General features: G+C 46.6%; 1 protein-coding gene across 1 annotated transcript in view; it reads left to right on the forward strand.

Annotated features, from left to right (window-relative positions):
* The first annotated feature begins 1,528 nt into the window (after positions 1-1,528).
* Positions 1,529-24,079, forward strand: part of LOC120904491 — a 136,832-nt gene continuing 114,281 nt past the window's right edge. The window contains 1 exon segment of the mRNA XM_040314501.1: positions 1,529-2,315. Within this exon segment, the coding sequence (XP_040170435.1) occupies positions 2,313-2,315 (3 nt within the window). The 5' untranslated portion in view covers positions 1,529-2,312.

Genomic DNA, 24,079 nt, shown 5'->3' on the forward strand with positions numbered 1-24,079 from the left:
TTCCTCAAAATGCGGACCAATGTTTGCCAACAAACAAACATTGCACCAAACGACGCCTTTGTTGTGTGCGTTTCGTTTCGGTTCGTTCGTGGTTGGGAGATATGATCGCATCGATTGCGTGTTCGATCGAGACCTGTGCTATGCCGCAGGTTCGCAGGTTCACTTTGTGTTGCCCTTTTTCTTGTGATGCGTTTCGTACCATCGCAGGTAGAGCTGGTCCGGCTTCACACCCTTTAGGTACTGTGAGGCAGCGGCGGCAGTCGAAGAAAGGTGCGTTAAATCCCAATTCTTTTCCGGTCAATCCCCAGACCCTAATGCTTGTCGGCTTGCACTGCTGACAAATAATGCAATTGACCCTTTCCGGTGTATCGAGCCGCACGTCAGGTTTCTCGCGTTATGTAGCGTTGATGTCTTTCCTTTAGCGCTTCATTCAACGCGGCACACACCGGTTGCGCGTTTCCATGGAACGTTCGTTGCGATGATTTGCTTCAACGATCAACCACGTAGTTTGCCGGGTAAAGAGAGAAAGTCGCATGAACCGACTGCGGACGTCACTCACTCTCTTGCAGCACGAATGAACCTCTTGCTGATTTGCGTTGGTTGTGAGAGCACAAGTCTTGGTGAAATTCAAACTTCGGGGGGAAACTAGCGTCTTGTATATGCACCTACTAAAATGATGTCATCGGTTGAACTGATCTGGAGCATACTGTATCGATGGGTAACAAGAAACACGAAATGAAAATTGCAAAATTCTTCAAACGTTGGTTTAAATATTCTGCACAGTTCAGTTTACGATTTATAACAAAAAAGAATAATCAGAGTGCATTTTTCATAAAAGTATCTTTTTTGTTTAATTTTAACATAAATCAATACCCTAGAGTTGTTAAATTATAACTTTAAAGCTCTAAGCATTATTGCATTTCATAAAGGCAATTTCACAACGTATGAAATTACGCACAGCCTCCAGTAAAGAGCAACATTCAAAAAAGTAGCAAATGAAAGATGATTGACCTTAAGATCGACCCACAACTATGCGCTGCTAAACCGTTTGCAACTCCCACTTGGAATTTGAACGATCGCGAGTATTGTCCAGCAACAGTTGATGTTGTTAGTTCTCTTCTCTCTCTCTCTCTCTCTCTCTCTCTCTTTTGAATCAAGCCTCTCGCAAGCTCCTCAATCTTCAGGGCGGGAAAATCTTGCATGAACGTCTTCACCTACAAAGAGCATGAGTTACACCAGTGCCACACATATTCACGGTCAAGCTGTGGGACGTGTCTCACACCGATCGATCGACGAAACATCGACTTTACTCTCCTGCTCTCAATTTCCCACTCTCTTTCTTGCGATATATATCCAAGACACGCAACTAACGCAAGCAACCAACTCTCCCGTTGCTAAGCTTCCTTTAAGCTTACAGCACGCGAACAAACTCCCACATCACCGGTTCGTCGACGACCTTTTCGGGCGCACTCTCTTGATCGACGCCACGCATCGGTAGCGAAGTGGCCGAGCACGAGAAAACCACGAGATCAGTCTTGCTTGAGACTTGGAGTGAACTGGAAGTGTTTCCCTCTAGTTTGTAGTGGAGTGGCCGTAAAGTAAAAAAAAGGAAGAAAAAAAGCAAAGCGCTGCAGAGCCTTGGGCAGAGCAAGAGCACCTAGTTGGCTAGAGTTGGAAGCTCCCTTGGACAGGGTGTGGAAAACAGTGAGCAACATTTGGCTGTAAGCAAACCGACACAAAGTGCAAAGGTGTGCGCGGGATTTGATGCTGTACGAAAGTATATGATCAAGCTGTGAATCGTGTTGAAAGTGTAATAAGCGTGATTTTTTGAAAGCCTATTCGCGGTGAAAATAAAATTGGTGCGAGATTTCTTAGAATCTTACAAAACAGTGTATTTTCTTCACCGTGTTGCGGTGTTGGATAAAGCGAAAGGAAAAGATTTTTGTCTGTGCTCGTTACAATCCAGTGCAGCAAAGGTGCACGATTCTGAATAAAACAGCAAGTGAAGCTTAGTGTCAAAGTGGTGCGCGCGATACAGCGTTGTAACGCAGGTTGATAGTAAAGCGTTAGCGCTTGGGTTAAAACAGCTCGAAAGCGCTGCGGTGCCGTATTGGAAAGTTGGAACATATCGCTGTCGATCGCGATCGGATTGCTTTTGCGGATACTGTGCCGTTTTACTGTGGATACAATATCGCTGCTGACTGTTGAGCAACCGCAGTAAATCGTTTCGTGACCAGAGGAGCAACGAATCAAACCGAATCTTCTCCTTTCCGGTTGCCTTCGTTGACGGCAACAAGCAGCCATGGTGAAAAATGGTAAGTAATCGCAAGATCGCGAGAGGAGTTTCTCTGTCAGACAAACAATCGTATCAAAAACGGCAAAAAGCGGAGCACAAAGCAAACACACAAAAAAATGGTGGCTCAATCTGTGTTCTGCTCATCTGCAGTATCTTTTTGCGTAGCAGTTGTTAAAAATGGCTGCAAAATTATGATGAACAATCTTTTTCTTTTGAAGGCGAAGAATTGTCCAACAGTGTTAATCAGTTTTTAATGTGATTTGCGAAAGGTACAAGCAAAGCAAGGCGAAAAATGTGAATCGTTACATTAGGAAAAGTAGGAAAACATGATAAATATGCATGTCCAAAGCGAATATCCAAAACTATGCAGAAATGTAAAATTTATGTTTGCAAATTACACAAGTTTTTGGTAAAAAAATACTGTTTATTTTTATTCAACGATAAAGAGATTTTAGTTCATGGTTTTAGAAGTTCTTGCAAAAATAGATGTAAATTGTAAAACAATTATGTTGTTTGACATCGAATATGAATATTACAAGACCTAGTAACACTTGCTCTAATTTTTCATCCCTCGACGGGGATCGCTTGCTCCGTAGCTTGTTAAAACAAACAGCAATGATGCTTTAAATCCATCATTTCCCTCCAAACTCGTGCTGTTACGAATTTCGTAGTGTATCAAATTATTGCACTGCATTACTATGCAATTGTTCCACTCGTTCAGTGTGCCAAAGGCGCCCGAACAAAGCCATCGGTGGCCATCGGTAGTGCATTAATATTCAGCATTAGAAAGCATAAGAAACCATCCGCATCATCATCCGTGTAGTGGCGTGTAATTCCGAAAATTACGCTCAAACGCTAACCTACATAGCGTCGACGGTGAAGATGGGCTTCTGTTCGACAGAGACAGAGAGGAACAAAAAAGTAAGGCAGCAGCGGTGGCAAGCGAAAAAAAAGACGATCACGAAAATATAAATTCCAACTCTCACTCATCGCCAACAAACCTGGCAAACAGTCTGCGAGCAAACGGCAACAGACTTTACGGGAGGAGTTGTATACTTTCTCCGTTACATTCGAGTGGTTTCGACGCTTAGACGAGCTGTGGTGTCTGGCGGTATGCACAACTCGCAGCAGAAACAAAGTGACCACCAGATTGATGCTTCTCGTGTCAGGTGGTACCGTCCAAGTGCAATGTGAAACACTTGCGAGAGTCGGTGATGCGCTCGCACAAATCTAGGTGCCTCGTTCGACGAATATCGATACAGTAACGCTCACCTGGCTCACTATCTTAATTTGATCTTCTGCTTCGATTCAATGCGGCCCACCACTGGCCGGTGCAACATAATCGACATCTATTAATTCTTGCGGACCCTCAGAGTGTCCCTTGCTACATCCAGTCAGCGTGCAGAACGGAGGGAACAAAAAGTCTAGAAAAAAAATGCACACTGAGCTTTCCGAAAGGGTTCTGCTCCAGACGGCCGACCCTTCGCCTTGCCATGCGATGGTGGCAAATGTAGTGAACGACAGTTGTCAATACACATCGGTAGCTTACCCTCGGCCGAGCGAGCCTACGGGCGGTGACTATAGACGGCTGACGAATGGACAGATGGACAGCTATCAGTGGTGTACTGACGTGACCGGTTGTGTCTGATCCGTGCCATTTCGCGCATTCCAGCGGGCAGCAGCACCATCATGGGCATCCGGAGCCTCCGAGTGTGTGCAGCAGCATCGCCATTTCCAAGCCCGAGACATATCGGTGTTAAAAGGGGCAGTCCCGGTTGTCTCTGCATGTTCTGTGTGCCTTTTGCCACTCGTTCGATGCTCGTACGGCTGGGTGCGGGACGCTGCTGCAGGACTGCAAGCCGGGCAAAGTGTAGCAGTGGCTGAGCAATTTTTGCTCCTCGTCATGGAACGTGCGGCAAACATCTTCAGCACTTCTTTTTGTGTAGCATGGTGTTGTCGGCGTAGTGCACAGTTCTAGCAAATTGGAAACATTGTTGTAATGTCTGGCCTCAGGGTCAGACCGATAGCACAGACTAAGCACAACAGCGTACCAGCAGTACATGAACAATTATAAGGGCGTTGTGAACATATTGTTTCCATCCCCATCAACGCAAACTGTTCTTATCCTGCCAAGAAGGAAGTTACGCCGCTTGGGAAGGTACATTTTTAAATCGACCACATCTCATCCCAGCCATGGGGACAATGTGTTGCCAATAGCCGCAATAATTATGACAAGCTTTTGCGCTTCAATGATGTATAAATAGCGAGAAAGATGTAGTAAAATCAAGATATCAACCAACTGCCGGCTGCATGTTGGCGGTCTCGATTTAATAACCCCTCTTTGCCTTTAAGGAACAAAGGGCCCCTTCGCAACGCGCAACAAAGTCCCTTTGCATTCCTTGATACAAATTATCACCTTAGCAATCGGGTGACGAACTGGGAGGACGTTTTCGCTTTTCAAATGAGATCCCCAGACGGCACCGAGGTAGTACTAGGTACGAAGTTAATTGTAATCGTATCGCAATTAGTTCTTAAGTGCACTCGGAAGCTTTCGGAGCAACGGCAACAGTCTGTGTCTGTGGATGGAATACAAATAAATGAAGAATAAAAAGCAGCAGCAGCTTCCTACCGTGTAGTGCGCCACGGTTTGGCTAATTCGTTATTCGCTAATTAAACTATCAACGTTTCAACTGCTGCCAACGACCTGGTGGCGCGCTGCCTTTGGTGGTCGGTGTTAAATTTCAACCGCGCTTTGCGCTAGAACAGCCTAGCTGTGCTCGTGTGTGGGGGGGTGCAGTAACTTAAGCTGCAGAAGATTTGTCGTGCAGTGTTGCAGTAATGACACACCGTGGCTGGCAATGGAACAGGCGAGGAACACACACACACCTGGTAGCGTCAATTATCTACAATTATCGAGTAGTGCCTTTTTGTCTTCTTTCTATTAATTGTTTGCCCTGCGAGATAGGATGCCGATGAGATGGGGACGGAAACTGGGAGGTCATTAACATTCCACCTGCATGTAGAAGCGTTTTTCTCAGGCAACTAAATCAGTTCTGAGCTTTTTGGAAATGGTTTAATTTTTTTAAGTTATGATCCAATGAAATTTAAATTTTGAATGAACAAAGAGCAACTAAAAGCAACAAGTTTCAGGGGCACACCAATAGAACTCGCAAAGAATGTCTTCATCTAGACTCAGCGTGAATAAAACGAACCAAGTCAAAATATGATTTAGCGTACAGGTTTGCCCATAACTTTCGTCGGACGGGGCTAAATTTAACCAAGGCCATAATTGATTTTGTTTAACCGCGGAATGAAAGAAATAACCGAAGGAGATAGAGAGCGCACAACGCATTTCCCTTTCCAGCATCCTGTTGTCTGGCTTTTCGAAATTAAGCGACCCCAAAACCGGTTGCGAATTTGGTCGAGACGCGTTTCGAAAATTGCCCCAAAACATCGCAGCGCAGCTGGAAATGTCAGAAGCAACATTTGTGAAACGGGTCTCCTTTTTGGAGAAGTTTGTGCTTTTGCGCTGGTACGCCAGTGGTTTGGTGGTTTGTTGTTTGGTTGGCGCATTCGACTGTTCTTCCTCCGTTCGCTGCGCAAACCCACGGTCGCAGTATGAGGTGGAATTTGGCGTTTTGCAAAAGTCAACCACTTCTCTAGCCACTTGAGGGTCGGAAGAAAATTTTAGGCAGGCAAAAAATGGATACATATAAATGTCTTCAAAGTGCATTCACGAAAACAAAACAAGCAGAACGTCACCTTCGAAAGTCAGCCAACCGGAGCGTGCTGGAAGCGCAAAGTAGCAGCGCACAAAACAGTGTCCAAACGGATTTAGTCCAAAATGTCGCAGACGGCTTACGGCAGCCGCTCGCTTTAAATGTCACTGAGGTAGGCGTTACGGGCGTACGAAGCCGTTCGGTAAAAAGGTGCGCAGCGCGTGGGGCTGCAAAAAGTCGATCGATCGCGCACGGTAAACCGAACGGCCTTGGATTGTGTGCGGGGTACTTTGGTGTTGTTTGTTGCAAACCTTACCGCACGCTACCAGTTTGCCCGATTTGGGCGGTTTCGTACGGTCCAACGGTGGATCACACTCACCAAAGGCTTATGACGTGGCAAGTCAACACCAAACCACACAGCACTTGAACATGCCGCTGGGTTGTGTGCGTGCTTGAGTAGGTGGCACTAAGATACCGTCATATTTGTACACGGTTCGGCCTTCAGCGCCATGACAGTGGGCTACAGCGATGGCGGGTTTCCTCCGGAAGCTTCAACGCTAATTGTCTTTTGCCGTTCAGCAAAATTACGCCTGAACACGGGCCGCTGACCCAGGAGGAAGCTGAATTGGAAATCTGAGAAGAAGAAACCCACCACGAAACAGGCAGAAAAGTGAAGAACAACGTGAGCAGAAACCAGATTATCATACCCTGGTGACATCACCGCACCGATCGATTCAGCCGGGATCGACCGACGTGGCTGTTTAGCGAACGTTTAGCGAACGCGATCCCAAACGAACTCTCAGCGAGTTGCAGCGGGTTCAACAGAATCATTCCGAAAAACCGGTTGACATCCTGAGTAGCGGGGCTTCTTCATTACGGCGGTTAGCACCCCGGTCAACACAAAAGATGTCATCGGATTTGAATGCCGCCCAGGTGACGAACCTCCGCATTTTCATCCAGCCGTGTAAAACTCACGCTGCCTACCGATACGGGCAGCCAGCGGCTGTTTTGTTGGGCGGTGCAGGTCGCAAACAAAAACCAGCAGGAGGTGCTTAAGTTGCAGGGCGCAGCGATAGATGCATTCGCTGCGGGGCAGACAGAATGATAACAGGCCGCATGGCCACACACCAGGGCCGCGGAGTATGCATGGCGAGCCGCCAGAATGCAACCACCACGCATGTGTGGTTTAGCGGTTGCATTCGATATCTTCCTTTTTTCATTGAGCGTTGGTGTAAGTTGTTTTTTCATTGCGCAGTGCTATGAAACCACACAAAAAAAAAACGCACATGAAAACAGGCGCTACACGCTAGAGTGATAATCACCGAGCCTAGACTAATTTATTGCCGATTTAAAGATGCAGATGCTGAACAGTCACCTTCAATACGGGTTCGTCCGTTTTCGCCTTTTACAGGGAACGGTGAATGGGTGAGCCCCCTTCTGGGCGTATGTAAATGGTTCTGATCGCAATTGCGTTTACCCCCGGCCCGCTTCCGTTCCCTTCGCGCAGTCCCTTAGTCCTTCACCGAGTGGCTGTTTCATGTTCTCGCTCGATAATCGACTCCATCCAATCGATCGAACGATCGATGCAAGAGAGGGGCATCGTCATTATCGTCAATTCAATACAACTTTTGATGCCTTCGGGGCGAAAAAACATGCCCGGCGCCTTGGCCATGATATCTTGTTCGCTGGGATCACACACACACACACACACACACACACACACACACACACACACACACACACACACACACACACACACACACACACACACACACACACACACACACACACACACACACACACACACACACACACACACACACACACACACACACACACACACACACACACACACACACACACACACACACACACACAGAAACACCATGCAAACTACAAACCCGGGACTGTATGCCCGCCTGTAAACTTGTTTGATCACCGCAAGAGGTCAAATCCTTTATCCAAAGCACATTGAACGCAGTGCGACGACACGCTGAAGAAAAATGCAAAACTTTCTTACCATTGAAACGCAAGCTGTGCGCATCCAAGAACGTGCGAGCGATTGGCATGCAGTTTGTGAATGATTTTGACTACGTTGAGTACCGTGTGGGCAGAAGCAGCTGTCTGTTGTGGGTCGTGGGTTGGCCGGTTTTCATTAGCATTGACTTAGATTTTCATTACCACGAGTGGTGGTTAGAGAAGCCTCCGGTGGAGCGTTTTGCGCAACCATCCCAATCCATCCGCGAGAGAGATGCATGCGTGCGAGTGCAGCACAGTGAACATAGTAGGCCTATTACGCAGAATGAGGTCATCCCCGTGCAGCTTGTCGATCGCACTCGCGCTTCTGTGAGTGTCGAGCTGTGCCGGTGCACGGTGTGGTGCGGCATTGGAGTTTGGAGTGCAAATATGTGCCGTACCACAGCCACCCACGCCCTCGACACCCGACGCAATGCGCTTTGCTGCTGCTGCTGCATTCGCCCATCAATGTCAGTTATGCATCAGTCTCTGCTCGGTGCGTTTGCGGTTTAGCGTTTGTTTTAGGTTGGTCGTGGCAGTGTTTGATTAGCTGCAGCAGTTGCGAGAGTAAAAGTGGTCGTTCCCGGTTTATGCGGTGCAATCGATCTTCAAGGTGTCGGACGGTTTCCGATGCCACGTACCCCGGGTGGTACGATCGTTTAGGTGCGCTCGAATCCGGTCGATTTTATTCAAGGCAATCTTAACTGTCCCCTTCACTAGCGGCTTAAAAATGGCCTATGTTCTTTTCTGCTTTTTGGTTTCGAAAGTCAACGCGATTACTGTTGCTGGCGAGGGACTGACCACGTCCGTGAGCGGTAGGATTTATCATTCTGTCGTATATCCTTGGTTGAATAATTCGTTTAATGTAGTTCGTGTTTGTGTGCTTAGGCCAAATGTTAAAAGTAATACAATGGGGATGTATATTCCATAAGCTTATAATTGTTCTCGGCAAGCTAAAACCCTGGCAATGGAATGGTTTCAACACATCTAAACCGGCGCAGGTATGATCTATTTTATATGATCGCAATTACCCCTCCCAGTACAGGTAGCGCTGCTTGATGAACGATACGACATTTGAAGGCAAATCCTACCAGTGTGCGTTAAAAAAAGCTGTGGTTTAGCTTCAATTGAATGTGATTTGCACTTGCAGCGCGGCGGCAGCGCAAATGGGCAATGAATAAGTGATACTTACCGATACGGTCAACCGGACCGGCGGCTAGATGGTGGTGGCTAGACTATGACGAAGCGTTTGCCGGCAGGCGCCCCTAAGATGCACTTTACATCATTTTACTCGAGCCACCAACCAAACGACATAGGCAAATGTGTGCAAGGCAAACAGTTGATTCATCTGCGTCCTGCTTCCATCAGTACGTGGTCGTTGAGGCTGTAGTACATCCTACAATGTGCCAGGGCACGGAGCATCAATTTTGCTTTCGAGCTATTATTTACCGATCCGTCAAATGGCAACCGCAAGGCGCCTTCTTCAGGCATGGGCAGACACACACAGACACACACACCCGGACATACATACATATTCGTGCGCTTCTCGAGCGCTGCGATGGGAAGATGTGCGGTACGGGCTTGCGATGTAAATGGCGCGAATCCACAGCTTATAACTCATAATCGCTGCACATTTGTCGGTAAATGGGCGTTCATTTGCACTTTACCACAGCGCACACGCACGCTGCCATGGCTCGATCCCGTGTCCAGAAGATCCGCGCTTGTGCCACTTAAACGCTGGATTATATTCCCTACCAGGCAAGAACCGATCAGTTGAGCCGACACACGAGATGGCAGTGAGAATAAGGCAAAGATCATACGAGCGCGATCCATACCCGATAGCATCGCATACCACCGGCAGGCAGCCAGAAGCAGGTTTCCATTTATTTTACTTAGAATATTGATGAATTATGGATCCATCCTTTGGGACGGTTCACGGGAGTGGTATCATTTCTGCTGCTTGGCAGTCGTGCTCGGTTGGCTGGATGATTGAAAAGCGGTTAATAAAATTACCAACCGGAGCCGCAAAATGACACACATACCAGCGGGCCAAGCGGTGCATGATTTCTCATTTTGTTGTGCGATGAAAACCATCACATGATTGATGCAACCCGCCGCTTTTGGGGTAATGTAGACGTTCCTGAAAAACATGGCACACACAACACCGATACATCATGCACACGCAAACCGCAATCGCCCGAAATCCGACGCAAACATCCATATCAAGAAAAAGCCAAGTCAACGACCAGTGTGCATCATCAAGCACAATGCGTCTTAATGCGTTTTAAAGTTCTCCCTCCGCTTTTAACAAACGCCACACCGAAACGCCAATGCAATATACTTTTTTTGGGAGCTTTTTCTCCACTCGCTTCCTTTTATACCGTGCAGAACGAACGTTTGGTACGTTTGGTTAATTACATGCTTGCATTACACGGTACACAAGTTCGTCGAATGCATAGCATAACGAACAGTGGATTTTTAACTCACCTACCGAAACTTCATCGTGTACACGAATTTTGCCGCAAGGGTTTCAACTCCCCTGCACATGAAAAAAAGAGATTTCCCTTGGAATCTTGGAATTGGATGCGGATGTTGGTTGGCTGTACAACAGAGTGGGTTTCTCCCTTTAGTCTTTCCTCTAATTAACTTTAGAGCCCTTCCTAACCTCCTTTCACACCGGCCCAACATTTGAGTCCATTTTTGAGGTACATGTATTTGTGTGTGTATGTATGTATGTATGTATGTATGTGTGTGACGAAAGTTCTCTTCGTTTATTGTTGGTTCCCCAAGCTTCATTGGCCGGCGGCTGACATGGCCGACACACCGCGCGGTGCTCTTTTCAGACCGACAACAATCCTATCGCTGAAGGTCGTTCAGTTGATGGACGTCTTTAATGAAATTGTCATTTGATATGTTTGTGCGACTTTGGCATTCCTGTTCCGATTGCATTGCGCCCACAACGAGCCCCAGCTTCTCGATCAACGTCACCGATCGATTCATTATTGAAGCCGAACCAGTTAGCTAGGCTAGAACGGCACACACGGCTCTATCGGCTGCCGTTACTCTAATGACGCCAGCTAAACGCCCGCTAACGATCGTTAATCGCCATGATCGATGATCTTATTAAGCAGCCGGGAGAGCGTAGGAAGCACTGTTCTGGACGGGGCAGCATGTATGCGGAAAGCTTATCGAGTCCATTTTGAGCTGTTCCAGCTCACTCGAAACGGAGAAAAACGGTGGTTTCAATTTAATGTACTGTATCTGTGAGTGTGTGTGTGTTAAGGCACACCGGGCGCAAGTGTTACGTTGTTGTCGAATGATGGATTGTGACGTCTGTACCCTTTCCAAATTAATTGTCGACGATCGACGTGTAGACGATTTCGAACAGAAGAGATTTCGGCACAACAATACAGAAAAGGTGGTCGGTGGAATCGCAAGAGTGGAATACACGATGGCTCGTAGCATCGCATTTTGTAGTACAGGCATAAAACAATGCCGATTGGCAGGAGAGAAAATCGTCAACAAAATTATTAAAGAGGCGACAACGTCCGAATGGTGACTGCTGGAGGTTAGTTTGGTTTCACTAATGAGCGAAACTCACCGCACTCTTCTATCAACTATCTTGAAGATGGCAATTCAATTCGTCCAAGTCGTTTCCCGTTTGACAGCGATGACAAGTACATTTGCTGGAAGCAGCAGGTCGACCGCCGTTGCCCAGTTTAGCACTGTCTCTACGTTAGCCGCTCGTTGGAGAGATGATTCTTTAAAAAGAAGAATTGAAAAAGTCTGTTCCAACGGGCAACGGCAGCATACATCAAACCAACAATCGGAGTAATTACGAATTGTTTTAGTGATTGGTTGACAGTAAAGACAACTTTAAGACATCCCCATGTCCATTATCGACTCACCCGCCTGTGCTGGCAGCGCTGGATGATAGACGCGCAATCTTCCTCCTATTAGGGTCATGATGAAATTATAACTATCGTTCTCGGTCGTCCTTATCCACCTGTATCCACGCACCCTCGCTCATCCACGCACATCCGAAAGCGATCGGAGGTCGAGGAACTGGCGTTCAAAACGAGGGAGAAATCATTCAGAACGTTCTGAACGTGACTTCCACTTATGCGGCCGTTACTTCACATTCACTCTCGCAAGCAAGCTGCTTCGGTCGGTTCGGGCTAGACCGCAGCTCTTGAGCCACGAACCGGCAACCGGCCTTACTGGCGAAGATGTTGTAGTGTCCAGTGTGATCGTTATGTTCATTATAGCTGTCATCATCGTCATCGCTGTCGACTGCAGCGCCTTCAACAGCGACGCACTGTTGGGGCCACCTCAATCCGAGAGCCAAACTCAAACGTCTTCGGACTTCGGGACGACCCCGATCACGCACTTCACGATCGACTCTTGTCTCCGCCGCGTAACACATGCAATAGCACCGGCGGAGGGATAAAACGTTGAGTGATAGGGCTTCATTGTGATTGTATTATACGAGTCCACTCGCGTTCTGGAGCGTCCATAATCATCATCAGCTCAGCTGGCTAATTGGTTGTCAGAGCTGGTAGCTTCTGTATGCATGCAACCGGACACGGATTTCCGTGCCCTGTCACACTCACAGTCGTTCGGAGCCGTTTCGAGTGTGTGTGTGTGTGTGTGTGTGTGTGTGTGTGTGTGTGTGTGTGTGTGTGTGTGTGTGTGTGTGTGTGTGTGTGTGTGTGTGTGTGTGTGTGTGTGTGTGTGTGTGTGTGTGTGTGTGTGTGTGTGTGTGTGTGTGTGTGTGTGTGTGTGTGTGTGTGTGTGTGTGTGTGTGTGTGTGTGTGTGTGTCCGAACTCGAAAAGGGGACGCGCGGGAAACCATCGGGCATTGATTGATGCTCTCGTTTTTGGAAGCACCATTACGCAGCGGTTCGGTTGCTTATTTATGGTCGTACCAGCGCCTCACTGTTGGTTGGTATATTTTAAGAAGCTGAGAAATGTGCTTTTCTTTCCGATACATTGTATCATCAGCTGGTTCTAGCTGCTACTCGTTCCCAGACATGGTTATCGTAGTCGTTAGATGAGTGTTCAACAACCAAAGCGAAGATTCAGAAGAGGATTACCAACGTGCTTAGAACAAGAATTTGCTTTTACTCTTGCTCGACAGCTTTATGATGACTGATGGCTAGTTTGCAGGCCATCGGTATGTGGTTGAGAGCAAGAAGCTCCTTTAGCAGTGCTTGATCAAGTGGAATAATACCACTACTCATGTATTTGAAGAAATTCTCACGGGCTGTTTTCAAAACACATGGATCCAACCAACTAAGGAGATGCTGCAAAAATAACGACACGCCATCATTACATGGCTCTCAAGCACTGCAACGGTATTTTCCATTCGAATGTAAACACAACGGCAGCATTGAACCCATTGAAAGGAAGTCAAAATGGTCCGGAAGGTTTATTGTTTACCCATCGGCAAAATAAAAATATGCTTCCCTTGATACTAAGGAGGTCCGTCATTCCCATACTTCCTGAGTCAATCTTACCCTATCTCACGGTCCATCGCTGCCACCGCGGATGAAGTAAAATGGCGCCTTCTCTCTGCAACATTTCTCGCGCGGTGTTGTTTGTCGAACGTGAAAAAATTAAAAAAAATCCGAACATCTCAAGTGTGTGAGCAGATCAGTGAATAAAAAAAGGTTACGACCTACTTCAGCACACGAGCCGCTCTCACTCTGCACTGCCATAGTTACACTTACTACTTGGGTAAAGGTAAACACTAGCATCAGCACACACCAACACATACGCACTGTAAGTACCTGAGGCGTAAGCGTCTCCTTTTTCAGTAAACTTAATCGACTTAGGTACGCACCGCTTCGAATCAATTAAATTCATTATGCAACAGGTTTATCGCCGGGTGCGTGCATGCATGAGTAGCAGCGCCTACCAGCCACAAGATGGCCGATAACGCGAGCCAACTTCCTTCGCCGTAGCAGAGCTCCGGATGACAGGCCGGATGGGTGGATGACTTAAACGCATCTAACGGTATTCACCACCTGCGGCACCCAGGGCTACGGCTACGGCCAGGAGGGGAAGGGGAAATACCGAGAGTGTGCTACTCTCGTGCAGAACGAATACCAATCCTAGACCGCGAATGCAGCCCGTGGAGCTAGTTTCGCTGCGCATGGCGTGCGCATTTTTAGGCGATGGCGCTGGCCTGTATTAACAGTTATTTGTAGGACATAATCAACGCAAACTGTTATTTGCGAGCCTGGTTGCATCGTTACGGGGCAGAGTTTTGGTGTCGATGAAGGTGGTCTTGGTGGCGTGCATCGGGCAGGACAGCGTGACTGCTTGCTGTGTGCTGTGTGGTGTTTGTTTAAGATTGTCACAACAGCGAAAATGCGTTTGCACACGCCCTTCACATGGAGGTGTGCGTGACGCCGCATAAAGGACATGATAAGGTAACATAAATCACTTCGATGGGCGCTAAGGGCACACTGCTTCAGTACCGGCGATGTGGTAAGCTACCTTGGTGCTGTGCATGTTTCTTCGAAAGTGTTATGCGATTAACCCATGATGCCAGGATTTGCATCGGAACCGAAGGTGTGCTGGTAACGTGACTGATCTTTACCACATGCTTGGAGATGAAGCATGTGTTTTCATTAAGTGAGAAACTATTAGTACGATAAATAAGTATAATACTATTAAACAGCTTTCGAGAAATGAAAACGGAACAACTGTGTATCTTCTTGGTTCCTTCATTCAGTCCATTCGATTCTGATGATATCGATGAATTGATATCGATTGCTCAGAGCCACTTTGACGGTGCGTTCAGAAGTGTTGTTTCACAGTCACTGCCTGCACCCTTGAATGGTCGATTGCATTCGATAAATGGCTGCCCTTGCACAACAGAACAACGCAGGCACTTCCAACATGTGTTTGTGTGTGCGCGTGTCCTAACAAAACGTTCACTGCAAAGACTGGATATTCACGTGATAACATTTTCACGACCAATTAACTACCAAAGTAAGACCGAACGCTTGAAGCAGTTGAGCAGCGCTGTACATGCCACCACGGCTCAGGTTTCACATAGTTCGAATCGTCTAGGAAAAGTTTGTGTGATGCTGCGCTGCGCCTTTTCTACTGACTACATAACTGACCAAAGCAAGCATCAGGTGAACTGTGCAAGAGCAACAGAGAAAAACGGAAGAAACGCAATTTTGTAGGCTGTTCGCGCTGTTGGTTTGTTGCCACAATGAAAGTATGTTGGAGGTTTTCTTTTCAATTTTAATTCCTTTTGCCCCAAACATTGATATCGTTACACTAAACTATTTCTTCCCATTTTTTTTTTGTTTTTTGCTCCCGACCGTACGCCACCTGAATCATTCGAGGAATTTAATGTGTTCGATTACCGCAGCTTCGCAGCACAGTCTCAAACAGAGATTAGGACGCATTACGAGCTTTCTTCCTACCCATGTGCATCGCACACCTTTCAACCGCTGGGGAAGGTTTTTGCTTCCCTTTCCATTTGTTTTTTTTTTTTTGTAACCGTTCCTACTTAGTCTTTTCGTCTGACGCTGCTTAAAAACAGTTATGTTAATAGTCGTGCAAAGATACTTGAGCTCGTTCGAAGCTAAAGAACAAGTTTTAGTTTTTGTTGCTGTGGCTTGCTGTTGTGGCTTAACTTCATCGTGAGGCTCTAGTTCCCTTCGGGCTCCTCAGTACATTCCATCGTGTGTATTTTTTTATAGAGCCTCGATGGAATTGATCACACAGCGCCGGTGTGCGGAACATTTTTAGAAAAGCCTAAGTACATGATCAAAATGTTGTTGTTGTTGTTTTTTTCTTGCTTCGCTTCTCTACCTAACCATGTGCCGTACGTGCAGTCAAGTGAACAGCAACACTTCGTGAGCGTCGATCGCAAGACCGGCATCGGTCAGGCCTCGGCTGAGAAGGGTTTTGGTCACGGGCAGCCAACATAATAGCGGACAGATTTTTACCGTTCGTTCGACTACGAGAGCCAAGGAGGGGATGGGTTTGCTGGCTCGCCATTCATGACCTTTGTGCCCTTTTGTGATGGGATGGGTTCGGTAGCGGTAGCATTCACACTAAAGCAAGCCCCGATTGGATTGGAAACATCAATCTGTTGATTAGAAAAAGGGCAACCCAATTATCGCGAGCAAACGAGGAAAGGGAAACAATATATCGACCGATTAACTCTACTGGTGTGTGTAAAGAAAAGAGCGATAAAAAACGTTAATATAAATTAATTCGAGCTAGAACAGTGTTCAAACATAAGCACCACTGCTATCTGTAGCGCAACAAATTAGAAAAAAATGGCCACATTATTCTTTCCACCATACTGTTGAGCTGCGATACTGCACGCCGAACGACCGCGAGCCTGAATAGCTTATTCTCGACAAGAAGCTGAGTCGTAAAATTTGAATTTTATAACATCACCCCATGGAGCGCGCGTGCACGAAATGCTCGGTCTTGTAGATTTCCGCAGAGCGAAGCGGTGAAGAAAATTCTCAAATCCCTACGGTGCTCCCGGGAGCCCCATAAACCTAGCTCGTAACGATTTAAATGATTAGCTTCTCCTTTCCGAACTTCCTAGGCATGTTGAGCAGTAGATCGCATCTTTGTAGAAATAGCGATTGTTTGAGTATTTGGACGAAAATATTCCCCCGTCAGTATGCTGCCCAAGTGTGTGTGGCAGCTGGACGTGCATTCCTGCTGAGGGAATGGTCAGCATTAATTAGATAACGTGGATGGTATTTATCCAAGAACTTTGAACGTACCATGAACTCTTCAGCATGGACGTGGAAGCTTTCCTGTCCGACAACGGTCCGCCACGGCTCTGACGGCTGCGCAAATGACGTGACGAACCAGCAGCAGCGAGGTCATGCTGTTCCGAAAACCGAGATGCTGTGACGAGATCGCTGGGAATCTCTTATAAGCATACAATACATCATTGTGCTATTTTCTAATGACTACAACCGTAGCAAATGATTTGGTTTTTGGAACAGCTTCAAAAGCCCCCGTTGTCGTCAATTTAGTTATTGGTTGTGGTAAAAACTGTGCTAATGATACAAATCTTTACCAATCGTTGCTCAAAACACTATTTTATGTTGCAATAACACTGTGAATGAACAAACTTTTGAAGCGACCAATCTAAACCGAAGTTCTTCCATTTCGATATCGTACTACTCACGGCGGCATTTTTTGCCGGCTGAATTATCAGCATTTCTTTACCGCGAGAAAGTATCGGAGAAACGAAAAAAAAAGCCAGCACAAAATTCGCTACAAATCAAACCACCCTGGCCTGATCAAGCTCCGCTGATCGAGAAAGCGGCCCAATCGCGCTCAGCGTTGGTGCAGATTATTAAATGCAAATGAGAGTAACGCCTCGATGCTGGCAACTAACGCACACCCATGCGCCTTAGTGGGAAACTGGATTCCATCCACCATCTGTGCGCGTCCGGGGTCCGTTACGGCGCTGATTCAAGCCCGTACCAAATGTGACTAGCGTAATGTATAATGGAGCCGCAAGACTCGAGGTAGGCGGGAAAGGAAGGTCGATCAGAGCGAGTGTTATGAGTGAGACTGGATCCGCCGACGTACGGAGCAAGTTTCCCTAGATGTCTCGACCTGTTCGGTTTTGGAAAGGCGTGATTTCTTTATTTTTCGATTGCGTGTGTTGGAGCGCCCCAAGGGTTGATGTGGTAGTTACTGTCGCCGGATCGTGCCCGAGGCCCCCAACCCAACACCTACGCCACACAAAAAGGTTGGTGAGGCTTGCGAGCAATTCATAACAGACGAACGAGGTTAAATCGCGCCTTTTCGAGCCATTGTCATACCGTCATCTGTCGTCTCGGTTAACACAGCCAATAGTATCACTTTTTAACGTTGATTTGCTATATTTATTCTCATCTCTCTTCTCTCTGTGTCTCTTTTTCTTTCACAGGTAAGACCGGGTGTAGTAATATCGAAGTGAACAAATCTTGATTCTGACGATTCTGCAAACATCAAGCTGGGTGGTAAGACAATGCTCGGGCGGGGTTGGGATGGTGCGGCTTGAGTGAGAGATGACGGCACATTCATCGGCAGCCATTCACCCCGGACTGATCGATCAGAAAGTGAGAAGTTCATGTGCGATAACTATCCGATCGAGAATCGAGAAAGAAGCGGTCGAAAGAATGGAAGGAAATTCCACCGCGGAGTACGGGGCAAAAGGAAGATACCATTCGTTGAACAGATGCGGTGAAATGAGCAAGATCACGCAAGATGATCTCGCACAATGAATTCAATTAAAACGCTGATCGACACCATCGCACATAGTGATTCGTGATCAATCACTAGCCTATGAATTCACTACACACACTAGCGAAAAGAGAGGAAAAATGAAACGCAGGAATGTACTCCCTTTCTTTATTGCTGGTTTGAATTAGCTGCACTATTGAGGCCTTTGACGAACGCATGATTGAGCGATGGATTACGATCGAATTGTGCCCTGAATTTCGATCAGACCACGATCACACCCATAGCGATAGTGTTTCATTTCTTCAGTGCGTTTGTTTTCTTCCAGTCCAATCTATCCACTATCGCCATCGATCCGGGTGGATATTTTGACAATCTGGGATCTAACGAGCGGCGGCCGTCTTACGGATGGGCACGGACTGTATGAGTTGGTACCAGTTCGACTGGCGTCATACACCTTTCGGCTTCTTCGTTGGCAACAGCATCTCATAGCCATAGTTCACCCATACAATTATGGTACTGAGGAGAGGTGGAAATTGGACAACCCCAAGAGGTGTGTTGAATAACGAACGTTTCTTTGGCCGTTGTTGAACCACGGTTTTACCTCAATTTCTTGGCGGCCTCCTTTTTTTTGCCCCGTGCCTGTTCCCAAACACAAACACATACAAGTCATTTCCATTCCTTTCTACTACTGTGCACTATGTGCCTGGACGATCGGTTTCATGCTACGGCCATACCCCTTCTCTCCATCCCTACAACTCTGTCTCTCACTCTCTGTCTTTCGCTCTCTATCTCTTTAAGCGCTGTTTGCAATGCGCGGACGCTCGAATGCTGTGCTGTGCTGCCATTCTCCATATGTGATCCGCGAGCACACTGCCCAATATGGAAGAATTATGTATCCAAACCTTGACGTTTTCAAACGGAAACCGTTCGAAATCGATGGGTAGCGGTGGGTACCGCCACCAGCGAGCAATAATATTTACAGCCGCGTAGCAATCCGCCGTGCTGTGCTGTGTAAAAGAAACGTACAAGAAAGGAGAGCGATAAAAAAGCTCAACGAAACAGAACTCTTTTTCAATGTTGTGAAATTTCTCTTGATTACGCAACTTCTGAGGGTTGTGCGCTGGTATGGTGTTTTGAACTGAATAGAAGGTATGTGACTTGCAAGTGCTGTTCTATTCTGGGCAGGTCCTTGAAAGAAGACTCTTGATGGGAAAGAACAAAAAAAAGATGTTCATGTTCATCACGCTACCCCAGTATGCTGAATTTGGTTGCCGTCTTGGTCGGGCGATGATAGCAACAGACAGTAAACACGTTTGATGGGAGCTTCACGAAAAATAATAGCGCATGAGCTATCTCCCATACCATCGGTAAGCTGATAACGAGCTAAAACTTCTTCGAAAATAGGATTGTGCAAACGAGTTCATGTTAAAAGCCCAATTAGCTGTGAAATAGCCTTCGCTCCTAAGCATCACTTATCACGGTACAGCTGTGTTAGAAATACGTTGGAGTTGGAGGCGTAGTGTAAGTAATTGCTCTGACGCTTCGTAATGGTTACTGTTCTTACTAGCCATTAGTTTGAAGATGACAGAAAGAAGGCCACTACATGTTTTGAAAACATAGGCGCTAGCAAGAGTCATAAATCATCATAGCTTCCCTGCGCTGCTTACGATCATCAGTTGTGGTTTCCCGAAGGATGTGGTTTCTAGTTTCAACTGGCAATAATCTCGGCCTAATGAGCACCATTCGGTTCCATCCCCGGTGCATTCTTGTTAATCGCCATTCGATCCTAGCCAAAGTGCCATCATCTACTAGGATTATGGAGCAATCGAAGAAATAGATCAATGATCTTTTCGTGTTGTGATCGCCACGTCCGCTCTTCGGATCATACCACTGTGGCCAAACCGCTTATTTACTCTCCACACACAGCAAGCTAGAGTAGAAAAAAGAAAGAAAAAAGAGCGAAGAACACAACGTTCTCTAGCGAAGTTGTGCAAACGATTGCATAAACATTTTGCGCTTCACGTCAACCACGTTCCAAGCAGCCGAGCCGCTGGTAAGAAAAAGGTAGCTAAATGAAGAAAATTAATACTGCACAAAAAAAAACCCGACCGCGTGGCCAATAGAATGGCAGCACTGGAAATGTCTCAGCCGATAAACTCCTAGCAGAGTGCTTTAGTTCATTAAAAATAGATCATCCTAGGCAGTGGCAGAGCAAGGGCGGCCGTACCGGAGCCGTGCAAGGTGGTGCACATGATTGCATGAAGATTCTTCAGCCACTTGGCACAGGCCACAGTGCTCGCGAGCATGTAATCGAGATCAAGGTTGCAGGTGAGAAGACATACACGCGGTTGTGCATCTCGCGAAGAGGAAGAATTGCAGCATAACCGAGACGTCGGAAGCATCGGTGCGTAGAGAGCTAGCGATGGAGCATTTCTCGAATGCACTCGGATTTAGCGGAAAAGTATGTTTTTCTACACTGATTAGCCTGCAGCAGAGGGGCAAGTGCAGAGGGTACCAGAGAGCGAGGAAGGTGTTGTCGAACATCTGTTTGGTGGTTGAAGTTTTTGTTTGATCGAGCTTAATAGTTGTCTAAGGGAGGAATCGTAAGCAACGCCAGCGCGGAGAGATCGACAGCTGAAGCTGTGGAATGCATCCGAGTACGAGTGCGATGAGAGCGTATGAGTTTGACTCGTACATGCATTGCCCGTTCCTGTTGCGCTAGGTTTGACAGCTCTACAGCTCTACGCAACGGACTAATTGCACTCGCGTTCGCTGACTTAGCTTGCCCGGCTTGCTCTAGCATTCAAGGTACTAATTATCGATCTTGGGAAGTTACAAATTACCACTACTACCGCCCTTTTTGTATCTTCAGTATCCAATAAACTGCCCCGCTCAATGTAGACCGCGAAGAAGGAAGCTGACAAAACCAAGATTCTGAAATATTTTCTCAACCATTGCTTTGCACCGGCTTAACATTGCTCGAATGATTTTGTTGGACGATCGGTCGGGATGATCGACAGCGATCAACAGCTTCGGCAGACACGTCCGCAAGGCGTGAAGCAAAACAATGAGACGGTTTCAAACGAATGAGAAAAATACGTTCATCTCTTCTGTTGGCTTTGTGTTTTGCTTCCTTGCCTTTTGCCTTGAAACTTCTATGAGGGTTCGAATCAAACGTCAGCCCATCTGACAAGCGATGTCTATTGGGGTGGAAGAAATGATTGGTTGGATCTCATGCAAAACCGGGCCCTGTGGGAGTGTGGGTAGAGGGAGCGAAGGTAGTGGCGATGGTAGCAGTCACCACCGAGTCGGCCTTGCTTGTTTGCGTGATTGTTGATTTTCGCCCTTGCTTTCTGCAAGATGATCCAAACAAGCAGTCATGTGAAAGACAAACGTGGGCTGGAATATCTGCCCATTCGTAAAAGTGAGAGTTCAAATAGAAACGAAGCGAAATCATCACACAATCTCGGGAGAAAGTGGTATGTGTAATGGAATCCAAACGCACGGCCAGCCGCAAGAGGGGGATGAGCTTAAGTCGATCCTTTGGGAAACGACTCGTACTGGGGAAGTAAATCTCACCACGCATTGTACATGTTTCAGACGGGACAAATTTATTTCAAAATGTTACACTAACACTACGTCACTCGCTCTAATCTTAAGCTCTTATGGAGATTTATTGTTTCCATTTTCACGGAGGACAAATGCACATTGGCCCAGCAGCGGGAAGAGCACAGTTGAGCCCGTGGCAGCAATAAGAGAGTACGTTAATTACGAATATCGTTAGCTGTCGGCTGCCGGCTTTAAGCCGCTAAATAAAGGACGAAGATCGAGAACAAATTGAAAGTGACCGATTTGAACGAGTTCGAGAGGCGTGGTTGAGCGCATGCTGCAACGAACCTTGGCAATCGTTTCTCACTCAGCATTCGGTTTGGTATTCTGCACTAGATTTTATGTAATTTGTGTATTCTGTTTTGCTTGATTGACCTTAATTATAGAGGAAATTCGAACAACTTGCAGACACACAGTTTTAGTGCGTACTATGGGGTGGGGATATTTCTTCTTTTTTTGCAGTGAGCATTTCATGGAATACTGACCTCACTGTGTTCCAGGAACTAGTTGGCTTGGTTTCGCTTGCTGGTACCGAAAGGAAGCGACAACGGGGCATACTTTGCGAATGGGTTTAATGTACTTCCAATATATTCCAGAAGACGCAAGATGTAATTTCTGTGGTGGTCATCACGCAAGCGTTTTATTCACAGCGTAAAGGAAACGATTCAAAGTGCCTTCGCAAATCATTAATGGAGGGGAAGTGCGGCATCTTTTAATGGTCGAAACAAATTTTGTCGTGCCGTCAGGTTCAAGCACTATGACCCATCACAAAACATTGTGTTTAGGGCATTAGGCTGTACACTTTTTTGCTTGTTAATCACAGCCAACCTTGTAGTATTTACGTGTGGATTGAGGAAATGGTTCCACCATGGTGTAGTAAAGCATATCCGTTCTCTTTAGACAATCCAGAGGGTTTTTGATAAACGTGACGGTGAACTTTTTTAAGCAATAACATATGAGATAATTTTTATTAATTTTCTCCTTCCTCAGTACGGTAGCCATGAGCGGTCACAACTGTTTTGCATAATATAATAACTTACCTTCATGGACATCGCTATTCTTCTGGAAGCGATGAACCAAAGCAAGGTCAGGATAGTTAGGACAAAAGCATTGAACCAATTGTTCAGCTCATTAAAATTGATGATTGCTAACCGGGTCTTCCGTGGACCTCGCAGGCCGTCCGTAACCTCCAACAATGGTATCGTAACCTGATGTGTCCACTTGAGTTCGAGACACTGCCAGCGTCTTATAGGCCATTGTTTCAAGTGTGATTTCCCTTAGTTCGCCATGTCGTTGCGAGTACCGGAACACTGTGGCTCAAGCTACACCCATTTCTATTGGGTGGTGGCGCTTACCAGTCAAGTTTGCTCGGTGCACTATAGACAGATTCCTCTCCGCATCACACAGATCGCCGCTGGATCCAATAGGCAACCCACCGGTAACTTCCATTTCCGACCCGACCTTGAAGCTCTACCAAGGGTGTACTAGGGTTTATGTATGCACGAATGCGTGTCTGGGAAGTGGAGGGTTTTTTTTTTCTCCAAATGTCACAAACCATCAGTCGCAGGCGCTGTGCTTCAAGTCGAGCTGTAACCTTCGCTCGCTACAGCTCGAATCGCTATGGGATGAAGTCATACCGCGTTGCCCTTGGCGACTATGACAGAAATTCAATATAAAACGCCTACTACGACGAGTTCTTCACCGTTATAAGCTTAAAAACAACAACAACTCAAGTTAACCACAAGCACACACACGCTCATGCACACTACAATAGGATGCTTTTCTGGAGGAAAAATTTCTCTTTGTGGAACGCACACCAGTTTCGTAGCTGGTGCCATTTTTTTGCCATGTTTGTGAATGATCAACTGGTCAAAGGTTTACGTCACAAATGTCAACTTTCACCTTAATGGTTGGACTACTGTTACTTACGGCAGATGGTCGATCGTTTATTGTATCTCCTTGGGCCAGGAGAGGAACATGTTATGATTGAGGTCGGTAATAAATAAGTCCTTCTTTGGTGTCGCAGCTGGAATCCGGTTCGATTGTATGTTTGGCGGTATTTTTGCAAGATTTCACCGATCGGTATGTAATGAATTGATGGCTGTGCCTTGAAATAAATTGCAATGAAGTGGAACTGTGTATTGTTATCCAAGGATAAATACTTCCATGTGTTACATAGATCACATTTTATTGCTAAATG

Source organism: Anopheles arabiensis, chromosome 3 (genome assembly GCF_016920715.1).
Source record: "Anopheles arabiensis isolate DONGOLA chromosome 3, AaraD3, whole genome shotgun sequence".
Taxonomy (NCBI): Eukaryota; Metazoa; Arthropoda; class Insecta; order Diptera; family Culicidae; genus Anopheles; species Anopheles arabiensis.